Source organism: Parus major, chromosome Z, assembly GCF_001522545.3.
Source record: "Parus major isolate Abel chromosome Z, Parus_major1.1, whole genome shotgun sequence".
NCBI lineage: Eukaryota > Metazoa > Chordata > Aves > Passeriformes > Paridae > Parus > Parus major.
Genome location: NC_031799.1, coordinates 68,323,049 through 68,347,695, shown reverse-complemented (window position 1 = coordinate 68,347,695; position 24,647 = coordinate 68,323,049). Strand labels below are relative to the sequence as shown.

At 38.4% G+C, this 24,647-nt stretch overlaps 1 protein-coding gene across 1 annotated transcript in view; it reads right to left on the bottom strand.

Moving 5' to 3' along the window:
- Nucleotides 1-24,647, bottom strand: part of CAMK4 (calcium/calmodulin dependent protein kinase IV) — a 145,164-nt gene that overhangs the window by 59,002 nt on the left and 61,515 nt on the right. The window contains exons 2-4 of the mRNA XM_015652995.2: nt 22,960-23,038; nt 2,844-2,906; nt 2,232-2,314 (exon numbers count right to left, since the gene is read on the bottom strand). Coding sequence (XP_015508481.1) covers nt 2,232-2,314; nt 2,844-2,906; nt 22,960-23,038 — 225 coding nt within the window. The remainder of the gene's footprint in view (nt 1-2,231; nt 2,315-2,843; nt 2,907-22,959; nt 23,039-24,647) is intronic.

The window sequence follows — 24,647 nt, the reverse complement described above, 5'->3', positions numbered from 1 at the left end:
TTAGAAAGAGGGATAAGAGTAACTCCTCCAGAGTACAAAAATTGCTTTGCTGTCTGTGTATGGGCAGTGGTTTGCAAATAAGGCCTGTAAGGTATTCCAAACCCTGAAGGTGGTCCCAGCTCACATTGGGATCCTGCTTGCCCACAGAGGATCTCACCTTGAGGACAACCATGGTGTGGATCTCAAAGCCTGGTCACACCTCTCCCTCCACATATGACACAGCTCCTCTGCTCAGGAGGAGATATTCCAGGGTCATTTTCCTTCTCCTGTGATGGGAATCATACAAGCACAGAAAAAGGCGTGCACAAGGTCTCTCTGTCAGTCAGGACATTTCCTTCATGCATGACAAAAACATGTAAGGACTGAAAGGATTAGGCATGAGAGGGGAACCTGCCCTAAGGCAGAAAACTAAATTTATCCTCCTTAAAACTCAGAGGGCAGCCATTGTACACCATAATACAAGCGTTAATCCTTTAGCCCAGCTTAGAATGGGGAGACAGCTAATGTTTAATTGGAGTTGCTAGTGCAAAACATCTTGGCTGCATATTTCTGTTTATTATTTTTAGTTTAAGATTGAAGAGTGAAGTAATACTCCTATTCCTAGCTTAAGAGCTGGAAATAATTTAATGTGGTTTCTTGTTTCATTGCTTGTTAGGTCTTTTTCCAAATCACAGAGGTCTGTATTGACAAAGTTTCCAGTTCTGCTGGAACATGGAGCAATGGAGGATGCAGAATTCAGATCTCCTCAATATTAGTGCTCATCTATAGCATCAACAGGGGGCCCTGCAATTCTACTGAGTGACTTTGCTTCTAGTCAGAATGCCAGACAGCTGGTCCCAGCTGCCCAAACTATACTATCAATCATCCAATCTTTTAGAAAAGATCAATCTGGCATTCAAATCCCATAGTCACTGCTGAGTATAGATTATAGAATGTTGAAACTGTCAGAATATTAAATCCTAGTTTCATCAAATAATGCAATTCTCCATCTTGGATCCCACAAAGCCTTTTCTCTCCAGTTCTTCTACCACACAGGTGTTTGCTGCTCAGGAACCAACTGGATTATATGTCTTCCACTGGATCATATGTGTTTTGCCTTTGCAAAATCTCATTAAAGACTCCTGTAGAGTATCCAGGCCTCCTGAAAATGACCTAATCTGAAACCTTTGTGGATATATAAAGGGCTACATGAAAGGTAAGGCACTTTGACCAGGGCCGTCTCCAGCTCAGGACTGGGCCCTCACTGGTTGTTTAACTTGCAGCATGTCTCTCCTCATTCCTTTGGCTGAGCATTGAGAGCAATCACCTTTCTTCTGTTAAATTTAGGAAGTCACAGGAGCAGTTGCTTTTGCTGTTGTTGTTCAGAAATAGTTCTTGTCAAGGTCAAAGTTATGATCATGGCATAATAAAAAAAAGAATGCTTTTGTTTTTGCAAGTGGAAGATACGTTCAGACTAAATATTTGATGTGTATTTTTGTAGTATTCCTCTGTGATACTGAACTTTAATTACAGAACAAGGAAAATCAAATAACCTGTCCTTACATGAGCTAGAAATCACTAACACCAGTAAGTTAATTCATTTACTCAAGCCAGTATCAAACATTTTCCTAATCATCTCTTGCTCTAAAAAACCCAAATCCCTACCAATGAAATATAATCCCAACATTATTACAGAATCATCTCACCTCATGCATATGCACTCACTCCAGAAGCATGTGCAGCCTAATGAGCAAAACCTTCACAACTCAACAGCTGTCTTGAAGAACCTTTGTAGCAAACCCAGATGTTCCATAAACACAGTTATACCAATACCTTCTTGCTTGTCTGCTTAGGAAGTTTTTATCTGACATAATACTATCCTTCTGGCAGAGTGATTGCCACCTAATACGTTTTATGCTGACCTGTCAATGAGATTTTGCCAGTTTTTCACATCTTTTGTCTGCTCCAACACACTCGATGCTATGGGCCTGCTGAGCACCTTCCTTCAACATTTTCTAGCTAAATCCTCCATTTTCAACTAGTTTTTTTTTCCTCAAAAGTCTCCTGATAATTACATTTCCAAAGGCACTTTTAAGCTATTTGCTGCAGATATTTATTCATGTGAATATGTAATATGCTGGTGAAATAACACCACTAATTACTAACACAGGGTTTACATACAGAGAAGAAATTTGAACTCTAACATCCTTGGTGAAGGAAGGTAGTGGGAGAGGTGTGTGCAGGTAACTTACCTGTCAAATAGTTCTCCACCAGTGACCAGTTCCAGAACAAGACTGATTTCTGTAGGGGTCTCAAATATCTCCTTCAGTTTTATCTGGTAAAAGATAACAGAAAGTATTTCTTTTGCTTATTTGTCTTCTTTCTGAGCGCATCTGAAGGTCAACAGTAGAACACAGACCACAGCTGGGAGAGTTACCTTGCTCTCTCCCAATTTTTTTTGCTAGCTTTTTTATTTTTTTGTACTCTTTTGGTTGTTCCCATGCCTCAGTAACCTCTGTGAAATACAGGAGTTTAAGAGGCCATCTGACCATCTCTCAGAGAAACCAAAATGTGAGTCCTTTCCTACCCTCCCAGGACAGAAAACACCAACTTTTACTTTCATTTGCAGACCTTCTTTCACATAGTTACTCAATCAACTCGGTAAGAACATCAATTTTTATCTTAAAATGGAAGTATAACTCAACAGATGTTAATAAAAAAGGCTGCTAGCATGCCCATGGAGAGAACCCAGAGCTTTGATCCAGGTCTGTACAGGTGAAGCAGAACAGTCTTCTCTCTCAAACAGAAAGAGTATTAAAAAACAAGGAAACAAATACAGAGTGAAAGAACATGGCTCTACTTACAATGTTGGGATGCGAAAGGCGAAGAAGAACTCCAATTTCAGTGCGAATAATTTTCTTGTCTACCTGGTTAAAAGTGGTGAGGGAAAAAGGGAAAAAATTATTTCCATGTTCAGCATAGAAACTTCTGGATGAATCACAGGATGCTATGTATGAATAGCACTTCTATATCTCCCAGAAGAGCAAGGTAATGTGAGACACACAAGTCAAACATACTGTAAAGAGAAATTTTCCATTAAAACAAGGCAGATGCTATAACAGGGAAATGTCCATCCATCAAAATGATTACGAAGATACATGTGAGTCACAAAAGAAGCACAATACAGGACAGGTATCTGAAAAAGCTGGGAAATTTCCTATTTTTACTCAAGTTCTGGCCTTGTCTGTTGCTACTTATATTTGTTGAGTTTATGCTAGGATAGCTTTCTTTTGACACACTGTCCATCAGCGGTGCTGGAAAAGGTTTCTGCAGGCAGCATGTGCTCATCAAAGCAGTGTCACTTACTGCTTGGAACAAAAAAGTGCTGCAAAGGTCAAATACCTCCAGCCACAGAGTTTAACATCAATTTGCCTCAATTATCTCTGACAGAATGATCTATTAATTCAAATGATTGGTTAAACTCTGAGAAGATTACCCCTTCCCTTTTCAAACTGTAATCTTCAAAAACCCAGGTGCAACTTATGTTCTGGGGGGACATCAGTCATTTCTCACAAGAAATGCAGAGCTAGGGAGTATTTCACTCAGGAAAGAAAACTGCAGCTCTCCTGGAACTAGAATGCTTAACCAGGCAAGAATGGAAAATATTTGCAAGCAAATTATGAATATTTTCATGTTTCTAAGGTAATTAATTAATTAATACACTTATGAGGAAACTATCTGGTTTGCAAACATTCTCCCAAACCATGGAGAAGTCCTATACTGATGACTCCGGGGGATCTGAAACAAATGAGAGTCAGCAAATCCCTGTGTGGTGCAAAATTGATGACATACATGATGTCAAGCAGAACATTTGAGAGGGACTTGTGCTGCTTTTATTTAGTGGAGGCTTTCTATCTAGGCAAGTTTTTGTCTTGGTTTTTCACATCAGATGGGGAATGACTGGCAGACATAATATATAAACCTTTAAAGGAGACATGAAATTACCTTCAAATTTTTAGTGAAGAAGACACATGGGGTTTTATCACCTGAAAGAGAGCTACTTCTCTCAGTATTTTTTTTTTTCCCCAGCATCAACACAATCCAAGTATCCATTACATTCAGAACTACTGGACAGGCAGAATTTGATTCTCCCCTTGTGTGAATCAGGGACGATTCCAGCTCAGTAATGCCAATGTGCTCTGACTGCGGTGTAAATGAGTAGAGAACTAAAGCCCTCGGGGCTTTCTTAAAACTTACTGACATTCAATCTCTTCTAGTGCCTCTGCCAGGAAGAAAAATGAAGCAAGAAAAAACAACTTTGGACAAATTTAGTGCATGCAAGAAGGAGCAGAAATCAAACATTGAAGAGGAATGAAACATTCCATCACCTCAACATCTAATTGAAGGTAAATAATATGGCCAATAACAAAATCTTCATGGATAAACACTTGCTCTGGGCTCAAACCCAGCACTCTTTAAACTTATGACCAATGCATACTTAGTAAATGTTTTTACTTTCTACTCAAAATGCAACAAATGCTTTTTCCTGCCACATAAACCCTGAGCATCAGGTTTGAAGATAGGCTCCCATGAATTTTTCCTAAAATGCTGCTAGCACCAGCCTATGGTCTTGCTCAGCTTTAACACCTCCTTGGCATCACTTTGGGTTTCTTTAATGAGTGCAAACATGCAGCAAAGGCCTCCAAAAGTCACTGCTGGGCAGCAAAGAACTTTTGATGGCTCACACAGTAATACACATGACTGTTTACACATGCTTTGCACCTCAGTCAGGATCAGAAAATTAATGTACAATTGTGCATGGACAGTGATATCCCCAAGAGAGCAGTTTAGACTGAAAAGTTTACCTTATCCAAAAGCACTGCTATAGACTGAACAACTCACAGTTTGTGTCCTGCAGTTCTGAAAACGTTTGGGCACCAAGTACACCTGGCTACCCAAAATCTAAAGATGACTTCTTTGGGCATTGAGTAGTTACAAGTGAAAAACTACAGAGGCCTCCTCTCACCTTGCAGGTAGCAACAAATTAGGTGAAAACATGGACTAAGACTCAGTTTTAGATTCTTGGTTTCAGAAACATTTACTCCCAAACTGCAGGTGAGTCCTTCTGTGATCGTTTGTGACCTGGCACACAACAGCAGACTTTCACAACTTCTCAGATGATGAGGTATGAGAAAAAGGTACCTCAAAATACAAGATGATAAGATGCAATGGCAAACATGTTGCAAAGAAATGCTTAGGAGTGTTACACATTTATATGTAATGTCTATTGGGATAGATTTTACTATAGAAATGGGCATGTATGGGTGATATGAATTGTTCCAGAGTAAAAACAGGGACATTTTTAGTCATGACATTTCATTACAGACAGACTATTTTATCACTTTTATTTTCTTACCTTCTCCTACACTAAGTACAAATACAATTGTATCAACACTTACCTTGTTTTAGCTCCTACAAAAAATAGGTACCTACTTATATCAGGGCCAAACCTGGCTTATTTTTAGTTTGGGCAGGAGTATCAGCAATTCAACTTATATTGAATTTTCCTATCATCATCCTATCAAATAATTTCCTGACGGAAATTATTTGCTAGGATGAGAGTCAGGCATCTCACTCTAAAATGTATGTTGCTATAGTAACAATTTTTAAAACTCAGATAATTTAATCAAAATATGCCATTGCCACAAATATTTGGGCAAATTAAGTATGTTTGGCTAGATCAAATACAGTAGTCTGATATATGTGTACATAATAACTGATCAAAATGAGGCTGTGAAACTCTTTATTTTGTCTCCTCCTCTTTGGATGCAATTTAAATACGCATTACAGTGCTTGAAAACTATCTGAGCTTTCCTTAAATTAGCATTACTCACAGGAGCATCAGTGAAATATGTGTGAGTATATCACAGTCAAGGATGATGGGATCAGCAGAACTGATGTGAAAAACATGAATATCTGATGGTGATAATTCCTGGATTATTCCTAGTATTTGTCTCTTCAGTTATTTCATTGCAGTAGAATTAGGTAGTTATATCTTTTATAGACATGTTTCTGCAATTACCCTGTCTTTGAAATTTCATACTGGTCATGCAGAAAAGGAGCAGTAGATTTATATTCAGTGTATTTCTTATTTTTTAATTTCAGATTATTTTGACAAGAGAAATGAATGGAAAAATTTGTTAACAAAAGCTGAGATTCTTCCATGTTTCCATGCCTCAAGATGGTGAGTTGGAGTAATGCTAAAAACCACTGAGATGTAAAAGTGTTGTTTCTGTGTGAATTAAATGAAACAAGATAAAATGAACCACCACTTTACACAGATTAATCCAGCTGCTGCTTTGCAATACAGTACTGCCCTAAAATCAGGTGGCCAATGGATGTTCTCTGTGCTCTCAGACTTAGTAGAGAGCAAGAAGAAGAGCACATTCCTCATCCTGCAAGTTCAGTCTCTGCTGTTCTCCTTCCCCTGGGCACTGTGGAGGCAAAGGGGCACATCTGCCCAGGTGTGACCACTGTGCAGGTCGTGTGACCACTGTGCCCAAGCAGTGGGTGTGAAGAAACCACCCAAAACATCTCTTGAGGAGCTTCCCACCTCAGGGAGCCTGTTCACACCAGCTCTGCACAGCTCCTTAGTCCATATGCCACTTCCTGACTCACATGAACACCTCTAATAAGAGCAATGAGTTCTTTATTGAATCAGCAGGTCAGGCTCTGACCGTGTGCTTGTCTGCACTTACGGGGATCACGGTGCAAAGCTTGACACTACACTATTAAAAGTGCTTCCAAGAAACAAAGTTTTATTTGCTCACACAATAACTGCTCTGAAGACTAAACCTTTCTGTATTTTATGGCATCAATTGCAAACTACCATTTATAATTTTGCCATTGTTTTTCCTTCTCACAGTTAAGCTGAAATATTAAAACCTGTACAGACATAGACTACACACAAGCAGAGCTGTCAGCTCCCTGATTGTCTAAAAGGTCTGTTCCCTCTTGTCACAGCTAAACACAGGAGTGGTGAGTTACCCAGGCTCTCTTGAGAGGTTTGAAGAAAAAAGAAATGGGCTTGAATTTAATGACTGAGTTTAAATAAATCTTCACAAGAAGAAGGTTCAAAGAAGATCTTTTCTATGCAGTTTAAGGTCTTGCTTTTCAATTCCAGAATGTCCTGAATGACAGGAGTTCCACTTTCTGCCTGTTTTATACACAGAATATCTTCAGTCAAGACTTCAAGGATAAAACATTAAAGAAGACTTCTGAAGGTGTTTTTACATCTTTATTAAGATGGATAGTATTGAAATAATCTGATTTCATCTATGTATCAAGGCAAGATACAGATGTCAGTCTTCAGCATAAGTGATAATGAAGCATGGAAGTTACAAAAAGTGGTATGACAGAAAAACCCCAGGACAAATAAAAATAGAGACTTATAGGATACAGCTCATTCTCTAAATTACTCTGATGTAATTCAGTAATCATGGCAATAGAGGACAGTAGGTAAAAGCTGAATTTCAAGAAGTTGACTCTTCTGAATGAAAGGATACATCATTGTTTCAACTAGGACATTTATTTAATAGTTTCTTCAGATGATTTGATTAATTCAATGACCTTTTTGAATGAAAATAACAGTTTCTCAAGTAAAGAATACCTCCTATTTTCTAGTGGCTGTTCTTGACCTTGGTCTTGGGACATTGCTTGACCTCAGCATGGATTGCAGTTCTCTCTCGTGTGGGAACATTTGCACTCCTAATGGACTAATATTATCTTTAAAAAAAATTGTTTTAAATAATCTTTTCATATTTTAAGCTGGCCAGGCTATTCTGGATGTGTCTGCACTCAACCTTAACCTGGGCTCCCTGAAGAGCACAATAAACAACTCAATAAAGCACAACAGCCACTGCACAGCTCTGTAAGTATCTTCCCTAAACTCAGCCCACATTTCTCACTGTGCAGGTGTGCTGGTTTGGCTTGGATAGAGTTTATTTTCCTCCAAGTGGCTAGCATAGGGTTGGGCTTTGATTGGTGCTAGAAACAGTGTGCATAATTCAGGGATGCTTTTATTATTGCTGAGCAGGGCTTGCACTGAGCCAAGGCTTTTCTGCTTCTCTTTCCAACACACCAGGAAGCAGGCTGGGGGGGCACAAGGAACTGGGAGGGGACACAGCCAAGGCAGGTGGCTCCAGAAGACCAAAGGGACACTCTAGACCATGTCCCATCATTCTCAGGACATAAAGCTGGGGGACAAGAGGGAAGGGGGTGGGAGGGTAATTCAGAGTCTTCGCAAGTCACTATTCTATGTGATGGAGTCTTGTGTTCCTGGAGATGGCTGACCAAGCAACACAGTGAGTAAATTCCTTACTGTGCTTTGCTTATGTGCACAGCTTTTGCTTCGCCTATAAAACTGTATCTCAACCCATGAGTCCTCTCATTTTTACTCTTCTGATTTTCTCCCCATCCTTCTGGGGATGAGAGTGAGCAGCTCCATGGGGCTTAGTAAACAGCTGGGGTTAAACAAGAGTGGGTTACTGAGCATTTTTATTTTTACCCTACATAAGTAATTTTGAATTCTTAATGAAAAAAAAAAAAAGACTATTCATTACTAGAGCAATTCTTTTCTGCACACACGTCCATACTTCCAGTTTGCAACTGTAGTCCTTCTAGTAATGCATATTCCTCAGACTGAACACACCTGCATGGAAATACTGCCGGTTACATCAAAATGCCTGCATTTGTCCTGTCAAGTGATTAAAAGTCTGGTAGCTGTTGGCTGCAAGTACCTGGATTTATAGCAGCTGAAAGAGATTTATCTATCTGCATGGGATAGGACTGTTACTCTGTTAAGAGTAAATTGTTCCATCAAAGAAGCAACACTACTCTTTCTGAAGAAAAGCACAGTACATTTGCAGGGAAACCATCAAAGAGATACAGAAAATTTGTGTGACAGAAAATCACATCCTGACATATCAGATTAACAGAGCCTGCATTTTAAAATACATGGTTTCAGTAGTAAAGGTGACCAGATGTAGGTAACATTCCCCAAAGACACACAGTCCACTGTGAATAGTTCTATTACTCACCCACATTAATTTGGTGGAATAACCACAGTTATGGCTCAGATGGATGGGTTCAGAGCCACTTACAGCTTGCACAACACTGGTCATTTGCAACAACATATTTTATGTTAGAGTACAAAACAAGTTATATGTTAATTAAAATAAGCCTCATTATAGGCTATGGTCTAGCTATATGACTAATTTCGTTGTTATTTCTTTCCCCATCTCATTAACACATGGATTTCTGCAAATATGCTAGATAATTGTTGAGCAGTTTATGCAAACAAATTTAAGCCTATGAGGTATTCATTAATTGCTCACTTCAGCTATTCACTATTTATAGTGTGTTACTGACATTGTTACTGTTCCCAAAGCTGGGTGGAGGAGGACACTTCTAAGATGCAAGTACAATGTGTAAATCAAAGGAAAGCACTTCTTTTGTTTTTGTCAAAATAGATGCATTTATTGTTCTATTTATAAATTTGTACTTGCCATCTTCTTGCATATTCTTGCTTTTCACCTATAACTGTTACAAATCCAAAAATTTTCTCTCAGTGAAAAATGTATTAATCCAGCTTTTATCCTGGGTGATGCATCCAGTATTAAAGATCTTGGCTTCACATTCACACTATCCCTCTGAATAAGCAAATTGCTACATAAAAATTAGAAACAGAGAGCTACTAGGTGATAGGACATTTCCTGTCATGATGTACAATATTTTATCTTTAAATCACTCAGAATTCTCAGGCGCCCTCAGCTGCATGATAAAGATCTGGAATACATTATATCTGCTTATACCATTAGCTAAGTGCCAAGCTTGCTGCAAGTTAAGAAATTTTACATGAATAATAATCTGGTGGACCCATCCTTTTCTCAATTCAACTTGTATGAGTTCTGTGTTACCCAATGAAGGTTTGGTTCATCAAGGCTACCATTAATATTATAATCTCAATCACAGATATCAAATAATTCCATGTGATCAATGGAGCAGTTTTGTCTGGGCTGGAGATAATTTTCTTCATAGTAACCTGTATGGGGCTACATGCTGCACCTCTCCATTTACAATGGAGTTAGTTACACAGATGACAGCTAGGGAAGGCTTAGTTGTGGTGCTGATGCTCAAGTGAGGTTGTTTTATTAAAATATTTCAGGAGGGATAAAAGCATGACAATGTCAGGTGCAACTTGAGTCATGCACATTTCCTCTTCTGGAGCATCCTGAATCTCACAGTCTGCTGCTCAAATGAGCCCTGTCCTGGGAGACTTGCAATGTCTGGATTCCAGTCCATGCTTCTGGTAGATCAGCCCCAAACTTTGACAACAAGGAGTCCTGAAGCAATTTCTGTGTTGCTTGATAGTATCCAGAACCTGCAATTCTACGCTTACAGGACTCATACACACGGACCCCAACACTGCTTCAGATTTACGGGTTATATACTTCATAATCTCAATAACTAAAGAACAGTGGAGGGTCAATGGAAAATAGGAAAGGAATCCCTTGTAGAAGATTTTCAGGGACTGAAAATGAGAAGTATTTTATGTAACTGGAAGATGATAGAGAGAAGCACATAGAAATGGTGAGATGGTTAAGAAAGTTAGGCAGACGTGAGAGCAAGCCTTTGTAACTAATTTAGAGGACTTGCTTCTTAGATTAGAAACCGGTGAGCTGAGATTTTTGTGTTAGCACTATGTGTCAACAAATAACACTATAATTTACAGGACTGCTTTTGTTCCTACATCTCTCCAATCCCCAACAGAGTATGTCTCAGCTACATTAATGGCAGCATATTAACTTGTCTCCTCTGCCAGCAACTATGAGTTGTGCTGGGAAAAAAAAGGACAAGTTACTGAGCAGGCTGAGAGCAGAAGGAACGTGCAGTGACTTCCCTCCCCAACAGGTCACCTCAACCTAAGAATTCAGTGCACAAAGAGCCACAGTGTGCCTTTCATATTCGATCCTGTGTTCCCTAATGCTTTATGCAATTTAAGAGTAAATGGAGGAGATGCTGAAAGGAGACAATTGTAAGCTATGTGAGCCTGAATCAGAACAGGTGAATATTTGAATTTCAGGAGACTTTACGTGGGCCAATGGTCACATGCAGATTTGGCAATCACACAACACCTGACCTAAAACCTAACACTGGTGCCTACTCTGTGATTTGAGTGCAATTTTGCTATTTAAAAAAGAGAAAGGAAAGAAAAGAAAAACAAAACAAAACAAAACAAACAACAAAAAACACGTAAACTTCAATTCCTGAAGACCCCATAGGTGTGGAGATGAGAAAACAGATTTTACCTGTGAAGTAAAGAATGCAGGTGATAGCTGTTGATGTGCTATGGACTATGGTACCAACTCCCTGGATATAAACACCTTACAGCTCTAGCTCCTGTGGTCCTCATCCAGAAAACATGGAAATGCTAATGTGTGTTCTCACTGTGGTGTTGCAGCTGTAACACAGTAATGGCCCCCAAAAAATAACTGAAATTAGTTATAATGGTGAAATGAATAATTTTCCTGGACTTCTCATTAACAGACTTATGGCTTTATTATTTCTGGCAATTCATCTTTCATCTTGAGGCATTATGACCTTTCCCACAAATTCCTGAAAGCCATATGATGGAATTACTTTGATAAGTATTTTCTTACATTTTAACATTCAAAACCTATGTTCTTTTGACTTTGCAGTTTCTTATATTTTTACATTCAAGTCCTGTATCTACTGTGTTTACTTCTCAACCCAGAAACCTACAATTATTATCCTGCTATTTCTTCTTGTAGCACTATTCTTTTAGCACTTTACAAAGAGATGAAACCTATATGAGTGTTATGTATTTTGCAGACAATCTAAATTTCTGCCTGATAATATCTGGCTGATATTTGTGAGAGTGCTACTTAGAAGCCCTCACGAGTCAGAACATCATGTAATAGTTGCAATACTAACAAAAATTTGAGATCAGAATTGTCTCCAACAATTGCAAAAGAAAGTGACTTGGGTATCATAGGACTGCAATATAAAATTGTGGAGAACCCCCACCCAAAGAAGCAAGGATTTGATTTTAGATAAGCACTGTTAAAGTGAGAGGCACAGCTTTAAGTCCTGGGAAGAGGATTACACCTCTCTGCCTTGGGGGACGTGCCTTATAAGCCCAGGAAAAATTGCTCCATCCCCAAAATCCCCCGTGAGGTGTCAGCCCGAGGTGTTCTGCCTTTCTTATGTTGCAATTAGTTGTATTCTGCATTAAGCCCTCCTACTGTACCCGTATTGGTTTGTGCCCCTGGGGCTTCTCCCTTGCTGTAACCAAAACCCACAACCCTGCCTCAGTTCAGGTTCTCTATCTCTGGATCAAGCTGAGTTGGTTCCTGTGTTGGTGATGCCCCAATAAATGGGTTCCTGAGTTTAACAAAGTGTCTTGTTAATTTCCATGTCAGTCACCACTGGCTGTAACTCCCCTGGACAAGACCCTGCTGTTGCAACTGAATGCAACACAAAATAATCTTCTTATTAATGCTATTTCTTGTTACTTATGGAAATGATTCCAGCTCTTCTCAACTGTATCTACTGAAGACATGCCCATGTGGAGTTTGAAACATCTGCTTGTTAAATATATGCAAAGTGTAATGGAATATCTTATTGGAATTTAACAGTAGTATTTGAAGACTGCGTAAAATGAAGGGGAAAGATTAACAAGAGAAATGGGATGGATTTTTTACATTTGTATAAAAACAAGTTATTAGTTATTTTTTATTTATTCAGAGCTTGGCTTTAGCTGATGTATTGTTGGTTGGAGGGATGGGTCTTTTGGTTTTTTTGTTTGAGACTTTTTCCTTAAGAAAGCCCTTTTTCAGTGACTTGATTAGACAGCAAGTTTGGTTTGACAAAAATTTGTCATAAGCCTCAGTCACAAACCAGAGCTGCAGCTGTCAATTGTAAAAACATTCAGCTTAGAAATTTGTACTGAACCTTAATTCTAGTCTTGAGAGATCTTCTGGTCAGATGATGTATCTCAAAAAAATCAGACAGAGATGCTGCCTTCCTGATTTCTCAAAGAAGCTTCTGTAGAAGAGCCCTCAGGTTGTACTTGTACAGATGCTGTGTTAATTTCCACCTTTGCTTTTACATTCCTCCCTACATGTGGTTGATCTTTCCCTTAAAAGACATAAATAAATGAAGACCACCTCAACCAAAGGGCATTTATTTTATCTGGAAATAAGCCAGTTTGTCAAGTAAGAACATACTGATTACAGAATCCTTGCTAAAATAAATCCTCTCTTCTACAGATCTCAGATTTGCCTCTCTGAGAGGCTACAGAGACCACAGTTTCAGAATAATAAGCACAGGATGACACATTTTAAGTCACAAAATGTTCATAATTTATTCCAACATCTGAACTGCAAGCACTGGAGAAAGCACTACAATTTCTTGTCTTCTGCCCTCTTCATATCTTAGTGCATACAGACAGCTTTCCTTTAGTCCATTACTCTATATCTTTGAGTCTCTCTCCCCATTAAAGAATAGCTGCCACACCCATGATGATAGCACTATACCATACACATCTAAAACCAAAAATTTCCTAAAATGCAGAGGAGGAACACTTTCAGAGATCCCCAGTACAAGTTTCTTGTCCTACTCCCCATCTTGCCTTTACATATTTACATGCACCCCAAGCACAGAGCTCCCCCAGGCTTGCTTAAAATATTATTCAGAAACACTTGTTCTGTAGTATATATGTAATGTGTACAGTAGGTTGAGCTTCCCTGAACAGCACAACGAAGAGCTGAGCTTTATATTTTTCTCTTTTTTTGTTAGATGATCTCTGCAATTCTGAAAAATACGCTGTAAGGACCAGAAATTACTGTTTCTAAGTACCTATAAATTAGGGAAGAAACAAAGTAATATAACACATTCTGTCAAGTCTTAAAATCTTAAAGTTCTGACTTACTCAGGAATATCACAGCAATTCAATCTAAAGGGTGACAGAAAAAAATATTATTCTATATTAAGTGATTTTTACACAATGCCTTCACTACACAATATAATACAATACAATGCACTGCAGATTTTAAATAACTTTATGTACATAGGACAGGCTTTTACAACGGTAGAAAGGGGTTTTTTTTCCTTTCCTAAAAATTGTCCTGACACAACCATTTTTGTTTGTTTCTTTGCAAGGACTAAAACATCTAACAAATTTATTTTTCAGTTAAATTTCCACTTTTATTGACAGGTCTCTGATTTCAAAGATTCTAGAGCAAAAATCTATTAGTAACTTAATGCAGAAAATAAATGGTTTAGTTCTCTTTTATTTTTTAGAGAATTTAAGAGTAGTGAACTTCTTTGTTCTTCTTTAGACACTATGCATTTGATAGACTTCTATTCAAAAGCCATTTCCTTTGGATTGTAGTGAATCACAAAATGAGAGCCAGATTCCCCTCACATGAGGGAAAGCTGAAAATAAGCAGTGGAAAACTCAAAGTTTTACTGCCTCATTTCTTTATTCAAAATTATTTTGACTGAACTCTTTTTGTCTCTCAGTAAAAACATAAGAGTGTGAACTGCATATGCATGATATGATTAGGTGGATGAGAAAGTCAGGAAAAATAACAGGTAGTACTGCAGGTGGAGTGGTAATTAAGTGGTAGTTAGGAAATTACTGTTTCCCTTTAATTACCTAGATGTGGCCTGTGTGGTGTGTATGTGTATGTTTGTGTATGTGAATAAATAACTGAAAAGAATGTCTGAGCTAGCTGACAAAAAACAGTCCTTTTTACAGTGTACTGATGTACAGTGACATGCAGTTAACTGTTTTCATGTAGGGTTGCATGTGAAACAATTCTTTCTCTTTTTAAAAAAAATTGAAAAAATCAGAATATTACACATTAATGCAATGTGAGGAAAAAAAAGCTAAATGTGAATAAATATAATAAATAAACATATGAATGTGAATATATACCACACATTTCTAACCTGAAGAAAAAAGGATATTGCCTTAGCATGTCATACAAATTGGTGTATTATGTCAGGCTCTTGCTTTTTTGTCTGCTAAACTTTATCACTCATAGATATCTGTCCACTGTGGGTACTGACAGCTACTGCACCAATGGAGTTGGATAAATTAGACATAGATAGATATAGCTATATAAATATAGATATACACACATACACACACACACACATATATATATATATTAAGTTTATAGATAAAAAGGCATATGGAGGCAGGAAACTTAAAATATAAATCACATAAGACCACATGGCAATAAATAGGTTTAACTTTATAGGTACAAGCATACATAATTTTCTCTTGAAGTCAATAAAGGATATTAAATATCCACAATAAAGGGTGGAATTTCCTTCCACCCTGAGGCTTGTCTTCTTAATCAGTTGGAAAGGCTCAACCAAAAGCAGTGTTTCTTCAAGAGACAAGACCGAACATTTGCATGAGTCTCTTGATATCCACTTAATGCCATCAATTCACTGCAACAGAAAATGGGAAACCCAGCCAACTATATTCCCTGTACAGTTAGGAATATATAGTGTTTTAAATGTGTACCATATTAAAACATAATCTTCTAGGGTACGTATACTGGTGTCTGTATATGTGTGTCCATAAAATATACATGCCTAGACACATATATCACAGAATCACCTGGGTTGAAAAGACCTCCAGGATCATCAAATCCAGTTTTTGACCAATTGCCACCTTGTCAAAGAGACAGGAGCACTGAGTGCCACATTGTCATTTCTTGACTACACCTCCAGTGATGCTGCTTCCACCATACCTCTGGACAGCCCATTCCAATGTCTAATCACCCTTCTGTGAAGAAATTCCTCCCAATGTCCAGCTGGAACCTTCCCAGCTGCAGTTTGAGGCCATTTGTTTTCATCCTGTCCCTTGTTACCTGGGAGAAGAGGATGACCCTCACCACTACAACTCCATTCAGACAGTTTTAGAGAGCAACCTGAGCCCCTTTGTCTCCAGGCTAAATGCACCCAGATTCCTCTCCTGCTTCTCAAAGGACTTCTTCTCCTTCCTCAGTTCTGTTCTCTTCTCTGGCACTTCAATGTCTCTCCTGCAGTGAGGGACCCAGAACTGGACAGAGGATTCGTGGTGCAGCCCCAGCAATGCCAGCACAGAGGGACGGTCACTGCCCTGCTCCTGCTGCCACACTATTGCTCTTCCCAGGTATTCCCAGATATATATATATATATATATATATATATATATATATTCCCAGGGCACAGCTGGCCCATGTGGCTCATGTCCAGCTCTGTTGACCAGCACCTCCAGGTCCTTTTCCACCAGGAAGCTCCCCAGACACTTTTCCCCCAGCCTGCAGGGGTTGTTGGGACCCAAGGGCAGGATCTGGCACCTGGGCTTGTTGAATTTAAATGAAGTGGCCTTGGCCTATCAATCCAGCCTGTCCAGATCCCTCTGCAGAGCCTCCCTACCCTCCAGCAGATCAAAACTCTAATCTAACTTAGTCTCACCCATTTTATGGAGGGTGCAGTAGATCCCCTCATCCAGATCACAAATAAAGATATTAAGCAGAATTGGGCCCAACACTGCTCCTGCGGGGCACCACCAGTGACCAGAGGCCAGCTGGATCCAGCACCATTCACCACCATTCTCTGGGCCCAGTCATCCAAACAGTTTTTAACCCAGCCAAGAATATACCTACCTGCCCAAGGCAAGGGCTGCCAGCTTTTCCAGGAGAGTGCTGTAGGAGACAGTGCTAAAGGCTTTGCTGATGCCCAGGCAGACACACCCACAGCCTTTCCTGCATTCACTAGGCTGGTCACCTGCTCATAAAAGGAGATCAGGATATATGTATATATATATGTGTGTGTGTGTATGTGTATGTGTGTGTGTGTGTGCGCTTATGTATATGCTAACATGAGTGCAACTGAGACTTTTTAAATATGCCTTATAGACCATTATAATCTCCTTCAGACCTAACTCCAGATATCCAGCCCCAATTATCCACAAGGGAAGCCTATTACCTTTACATTTGCTTACTCTCCTTTCTGATACACAGACATAAAGTATCTGTTCTCAAATTGTCTAACTTATTTGTACAACTGGATTAATCCCAGACCAACTATTTCCAGAGTATGTATTGCTTGAACTCTGTTGCTCTGTTTCAGATCTGAGAAAAAATTTGTGTCTGAACGTTTGTTTGATTTTGAACTAGTTTGATATGAACTAGTCTGCAAGAACAATGTTGCTTCATATGGGGTGACGTTACCTTTAAGATGGTTTTGGGAGCTAAGGAAGTTGAAGCTGCTGGTGGCTGATGGGAGTCTTTTCTCCTGACCAATTATCGGTCATTTCTAAGAACTGACAGCAGTTTTGACCATTAAAAAGTGAAGTCAACTTGTGAACACCCCCTTAAGATGTACAGTCAGAGCTCTCTTGTCCTCTTTTGATTCCAGCTTCTGACAAGGTAACAAGGCTCTGTCTTGGCCTCCTCCTCCTCCCGCTCCCCAGGCCGGACAAGGCCGCAGAGGACAAAGGCCGGGGGGAGGAAAAGAAAGCAGAGCTGCTCAGTTACTGCTGCTGCTGGACTGAAACCTGATACCATGAACTCTTGCAGCTTTTCTAAAGCTTTTAATTCTTTTACTACCTGGATAAAATGTACAGATTACTCCTTTTTCCCAGAGAGACAGAGAGGAGAGAGACAATCAACATGAAGAAGATATCATAAAACCACCAAAAACAGTGAGAAAAAGAGTTAAGTTTTAAATGGGGAAGAGATATTTCAGCTTTATAAGCTGAAATATCTTTCTGTTAAAGCTACGGAGATGGACAATAGTAGTTTAAAAAGACTCCTTTAATTCATGACAGAGTATATTGGGAGGAATGGAGTGTTCAAAGTGTGGATTTTGAGCAAAAGAGAGAGTAATTGTGATACAGTGAGTTGCTGGAACAGAGTGAAGCGAAGATTTTGAAGCCTTGGGGGCAGTGAGAAAACTGTTTTCCAAGAAAGCTCACAGAGACAGATGAAGAGAACTTTTGCCTTTGAATAACTCATCCTTAAAATGCCATCCCTAGACTCATGGCCCATACACACCTGAGAGTGATGTGAAATGGGAGGAGTGAACTCTGATGACAGATTTCCGGGCAGCTGGCATCAGGGCAATAGAAAACTATAATAGAAATAGTTTTCTTGTGAGAAACTCCATAGATTGGCAGAAGGAGATTTCTGTTTCTCTACAAAGACTGATGAAAAGACTGTATCAGGAACTGGGATTGTTTTTAACCACCAAAGTTCTAAAGTTTTTTGTCTCTATGTTGTCGTGTGTACAAAGAAATGGTCAAGTAGTGGGAGATAAAAGAGTTTTCTGGAAGTTTATTCTGGTGTTCTTATTCTTGTAGTTTGTTAATAAACTTTCTTTATTCCTTTTTAAGTTTAAGCCTGTTTTGCTCTTGCTCTAATCCATATCTCACAGCAAGAAATAAGTAATTTTTTTAGTTACTGGTTTAAAACCACAACAATACTGATTTTGATGAAAGTGCTGGAGAAGTATTATTTAAGCATCACAAACTGTGTGAGGGAGGATGCCCACACATAAAAAAAGGAGGAAATTAAAATGAAAATTCTCCAAAACAGTCTCTATATTTTTATGTCTCATTGACTGAGATAGACAGTTTAATATTTCATAATATTTAATTGCTCTTAGGGGACCTATCAATTAGAACCTATAATTATTAACCAGGCTATCCTTCAAAGCATTGCTGAGAAGCAAATCAAATCAATGTTACCTCATTTTCATGGATGAAAAAGTTGAAAACGAAAGAAATACTGGGGATATGCCAAGACCCAGGCTACACACAACCCTGCTCAGAATCCTTTCCTTCTTTCAGCAGAGCATGTTGTTTTATTGCAATGGCACCTTTAAAATTACTTCAGTTGCAGTAATTGGCACTTGGGAGACCTAAAATGTAGGCAGGCACTTGGTGTCTTAGTTTAGAAACCATGAAACAGAGTCCATCTGTTCCCATCACTATTTTTAAAGCAATTTGTCCAGACTCAGGTAGGAAATTTAGGGCGGAGGTGGATCTAATTTCTTGGAAGGCATTCACCTACCCAAATTCTGAGATAATCTTCAGACTGCTTAGCTTCCTCAAAGCACACCAAAAGGTAGAAAAGCAGATAAGAGACTTCATGTAAAAAATAGCACAACTCTATGTTTGCTTCCTTAGAGAACTGCATTCTTCCACTATGATCCACATGCTGTAAGTTGTTTGCAGCAACAACCATTCCAGAATGACTGGTTTTAAATACCACATAATTTTTAAGTCTTAATTTAACAGCAGTAAGAATAATTTTTGTCAAGTGTATCCCAAAGATACTTGACTTCTCTATAGCACTGACTCATCAAGTAAAATGCATAGTGAAAAGCAAAATAATCTCATATTTCCAATTGCAAGTGTAAAAGTTCATCACAGTACTCATTTGATGACTTTTTCTGAAGGGCTATGTGGTCTGTTTTTGCTTCTTTCTTGCTTCATGAAATAGACTTCCCTCTGAAGAAATTATATGGTTCACATCTTTACATTTATTGCTGCCTGTATAGAATTTAAGAGATCTGTTAAACATAGCAAATGAGCATGCAAAACATTTCAGTTATGCTCAGGAACTACGCACAAGGGTTGGATGAGGAAATCACAGGCAGTATTTTTGCATGCTTATTCATCTGGCCCATAAATGTTGCGTTTTAACTTTTTTTTGTTTTGTAGCTCTCAAGAACCATTAAAATTTTTATTTCTTATACAGTATCAGAGTGTCTCTCCTGCTAATTCAAAAATCAGTTTTTATTTGGACCTCTTTAAGCCTTCTGACAGCTGTCTTTAGCAGCTCTAGGAGTTAAAGTTCTAATTTGCCTCTTAGTTTCCCAACTTTGACATTAGGACTTCAGATGTAAGAACCAGAGGTGTTCTTTGAACTCAATTTTATCCACCATAAGTGTCATTGAAGGATTTGAAACAAATCCTAAACTTGGGCTGAATTTGACAAAACTAAAATCAACAGAAAATGGAAGCATTCTGCTTTAATAATTTTGAAGCAGTAAAAACCTTTTTTCTTCCTCCCTTTGTAATTTTAAAAAAATTATATTAATGGTTAAGAATTATTAAACCTCCCAACTGAAATATAATATTATGAACATTTTCTTTTATTTTAGTCACAGAGGAAGGTTTGTATAAATATGTTTTGTTCTGTTACTCTTTGTTGGTTTAACTAGCAATAAAAAGCCCCTAAACCACAGATGAAATCACTTCACCCCAAACCCCCTCAGAAATCAGCAAATAATCTACTGACATTTTATTAAACAAGATGATAAAAACTGATAATTGCAGAACCTCCTAGGAACACCTGTACAAGCATGTATTCTCAGGACTGGATGATAGGTCTTGTCCAAAAATTTTATTTGCTCTTAAATGAGAATGCATTAATCATGCAACATGAAAGATTACTCATTCTGTTTAAATGAAAAGAACACTGATAGCTATTTTCTGTTTTTTTCAGTCTGTTCCTAGTGGACTACTTCAATCCTAAAAGATCATATATTCTTATCTAAGCTGTTTTTGTGGGGCAAAAGTAATAATTTCTAATGCTTTACTACAAATTACAGCACTTTAGTGATCATCACTCAGAAATCTGGAGCTGCCCATCAGCCATCAGCCTCTTAATCACACATCACTTGCTATCACTTCTAGAGCAATCTGGACCGCCACATCCCTGTCCCTCACTTGTTTTTAGAGACTTCTTCATCAGACAGTCAGTCTTGTTCAGAGCAGCAGACTATTTCCATTCAGTCAGTCAGTTTTAATGGAAAAATCAGTAGTATTTGTGTTTTTGTCATCTTCCTTCACCTTCCAATTTCATGTGCTCTTCAGAGCTCCCTTGTGTAAATTTACAAAGGGAATTGAAGAAATGGGAGTCTACCAAAAACAATCACAGGCTCTTATTCCTTTCCTCCTATCCCCTTTCCTTCACTATTCAACTGCCATAATTTTTTTCTAATTGTTTCCAAAAAGCTAGCAGGAAACTTAAGCTGATCAACATTTTAGTACACGACTTATTTTTATACATGGTTATTTTTATACTGAGATACTCAGAGCAAAGATCAGACCTCGTCTGTAGGAGCACTCTTAACACAGATAGTTCAGTCCCTGTGATAATAATTACATCTCCAAATTGGACAGATACAAGCAGTGGCACATCCTTAAAGCATTGTCTCCCATGTTCTCATTTATACAGTTGTGTAAGAGCATTACTGTTTTTACAGCAAAACATCCCAAAGTACATCAATTACACTGGGAAATGCTCAGCTCTGTGAACTGCTTAACCACACTGTTAATAAAACCAAGGCTGCATTAAGCCAAGTTATTGCTGAAGTGAAAACAACTTACATAACTATAGTATTTTCCTTCATTGCCATTAAAAAAAATTAAAACAACAACAAAACCCAAGAAAAACAAAAAAACCCTGTGCTACAGTAAGTCTACCAAAGTCTAAATTGACTAGTTTCTGACACAAATAAATAGATCTAGCATAAATGCATAAATGTGACAATTGTAAACATGAATTAATTTCCATGAAGGCAAAAAATAAATCAAAAGGCAGAGAAATATTTTTAAGAGATATAGTTCATCCTGGTGCATTTCAGAATGAGAACTGTAAGACAGTATACTCCTAAAACATTATGGGAATCACTGGCATAATGAACTGATGAAACCTCAAAAATTTTCTGCCCTTTCATAGGAACAGCAGACCACAAGCTGCAGCAATGCACATGCTCTGCTCCTTCCAGTGTACCAGACACAAATTTAAAAGCAACACACACAAGTGGATCTCTGCGCCAGCTTAAACCCTGGCTTATGTTCAAAGACAACAAATTAATGCCAACATTTTACTCATGTGGATCTCACCCATTATGCCTTGCAGTGAGGCCACCAAAGGCCAACACCTTTGGACATGTGTACACCTACCCACCCATCTTTACGTTTCTACGTGTGAACACTCCTGAACATTACGGGATAATGAATGTTCTAACACTGGAGTAAACTGAATCAGAACCATTAATGAATAAATATCATGAACAAGCCTCACAGCTTGCTGGACTTCTCTCAGACTTCTCTTCCCATCCTAGGAATATGAGCTACCCCATGCCCCACGCTGTCTTTCTGCATGAAGTTTCTCAGTCCATAACTTGCCTTTCCTCTCTTAGTCTCTCTTCTTGCTTTCCACCATCAATTTTTTAGAACACACAAAAAATAACTGTCATATAAGTGTGACATATATGGAGCTCTAAAAATAAATTATCATCTCAACTGGTTCTCTAGCAATTTCATAGTGGTAAAAAATCCTCTACAAAATATTTAATTTTATTTGGATTTGAGTTAGTGTTTTAATCAGTTTCTGAAAAAAGATGAATTGTGTCATGGGATTTTTCAAGCAAAACATTATATTAAAGAAAAATTTAAATTATTTGAGGTGTCCTTTCTGGTTTTGGTTTTTTGGGTTTTTTTTTTGTTTGTTTGGTTGGTTGGTTTTTTTAAGTGAAAGAAAAGACATATTTTTTTCTAAAAGTTTTTTATCAAATCCAAGTGTATATGGACAACACCAGCTGAAGGTACAAGCCAGATTTGTGGGGATAAGGCATTCTCACTACATATAACTAACAGCTGTTTTAGTGATGAGGAGCCAAAGCTCACTCATAGAAGATATAAGTTTAGCAGCTTATACTCCTAAATCTAGCACATTTCCACCACATGAATAAACAGCACAAAAGCCCCAAACCAAACCAAACCAAGCAAACAAAAATGAAATAAAATTAAAAATAAAGCCCAGAGAAAATCCCAAATATATTCCCAAGCAAAGCAAAACAAAAATGACTTACTGTCTTCTTCAACATTTTGACGGCGTAAGGTTTCTGGGTCCCTTTCTGCCTGCATCTGTAGACAATGGATGTAGCCCCACTAAATTTAAAATAATAAAAAAAAAAAGAATAAAAAAAAAAGAATAAAAAAAAAAAAAGAAGAATAGTTGGCTTGTACATATGACTCTTCAAATCTGTCAATAAACAGAGTTGCCTACATTTTCTGCTCCTCCCAGTTGGGGCAAAACTATCTCACTTTTCCCCACAGATGCAATAAACCCTCCCCCCAAAACCCAAGAAGTGTCAAAACCTCTCTGTGTTTAACCAGTGAACCTCAGCAGTTGCTCAGCCAACAGAGGTTGGCAATAGTTTGAAATCCTGCTTGGTCACACCTTTTCTGTCTCATGGCAATTCCTGGATGTTTCCTTGGATAACCATGTGACCACATCTTGACTTTGTTAAGGCAACACATTTGCAATAATAAGTTATATTGTGGGGGTTTTTTTCAGTAATTGTTGATGAGAGCAATGGTAAGACAGAAAATTTTTGCACTGCTCCTTGTGGACCAAAAAGTCAAATTTAGCACCAAATGGAGGAAGCAGTACCTTAGGTTAATTCAGTGGAAACTGGTGGGACTTGCTCACAGCAAAAGTGGACTGGGCTTACATCTTCTGCCTGCCTTCAAGATGTAGTTACTTGAATGTGCAAAGTCTGAGCACTCCAAACATAAATTTATGGCTCTGCTGGATGGAAGGCACTTGTCTGAATGGGTAGTTGGGCTAGGTGGTCTCCAGAGGGATGCTCAGCTTGCTGTGCTTTAATTGTTACTGTCAAGGAAGGGCCCTGTACTCTATGAATTACTTGAAGAGAGGTGAAACATCTGGCAAACTCATGCTGGTTGCAAACCATTCAGATACTTTGTATTCTACCCAGAATGGATGCTCTGAAGCACTATCACCGAATTTAAGGCATTTTTGGAAGCTTCCTGTCCTCCCACCCACTCCGAGACTCAGCACTTCTAAATAGCTGCATATTTTGAAGGTAGAGGGGACTGCAGTTGTCACACATGAGCTCCTGAATAACCATTGCAGAACTGCATACAGCAACTCTGCAGTGAACAAATTCTCAGGAATACCAGATGTCAAACTGCATCACAGATCCCTCTGAACCAGAAGAAACCCATCTCAGTAAGTCTACAGGATACAACCAGAAGTTGCACAGTAACAGGAGAAGCTTTCTTTTAAACAGTAAGATGGCATAGCCATGCTTGACTAGAGGAATAAAGCTGTGGTGCAAGATTCATTCTATTATTCTATATATATTCTATAGAATATTCTATATTCTAGTTTCTGTACAAAACTGCCATGGGTGTCCTGCACTTCTGCCTCCCTAGCATGGGCCAGAGAGGTGCCAGATAAGGCTCTGAGTAGGCACATCCCTATTTTCATAAGTACATGAATGAGCACAAGAACTGCTGTTTGATTGAGAAGACTGATTTCAGAAAGACTGCTTCATAAATAAACTCATGGCAAAGGTTATGCAGTTCAGTCATCTGAAGGCTTCTCTGTACCACATATAAATTAATCTTCACTTCATCTCAAATGCTAAAATGATTTGTCTCTCTTAAAAACATATTTGTAAACATGTGGGAGTACTGAGAGCTTCAGTGACTCCCAGAATCATTACATGAATTTAATTAGATCTCCTCT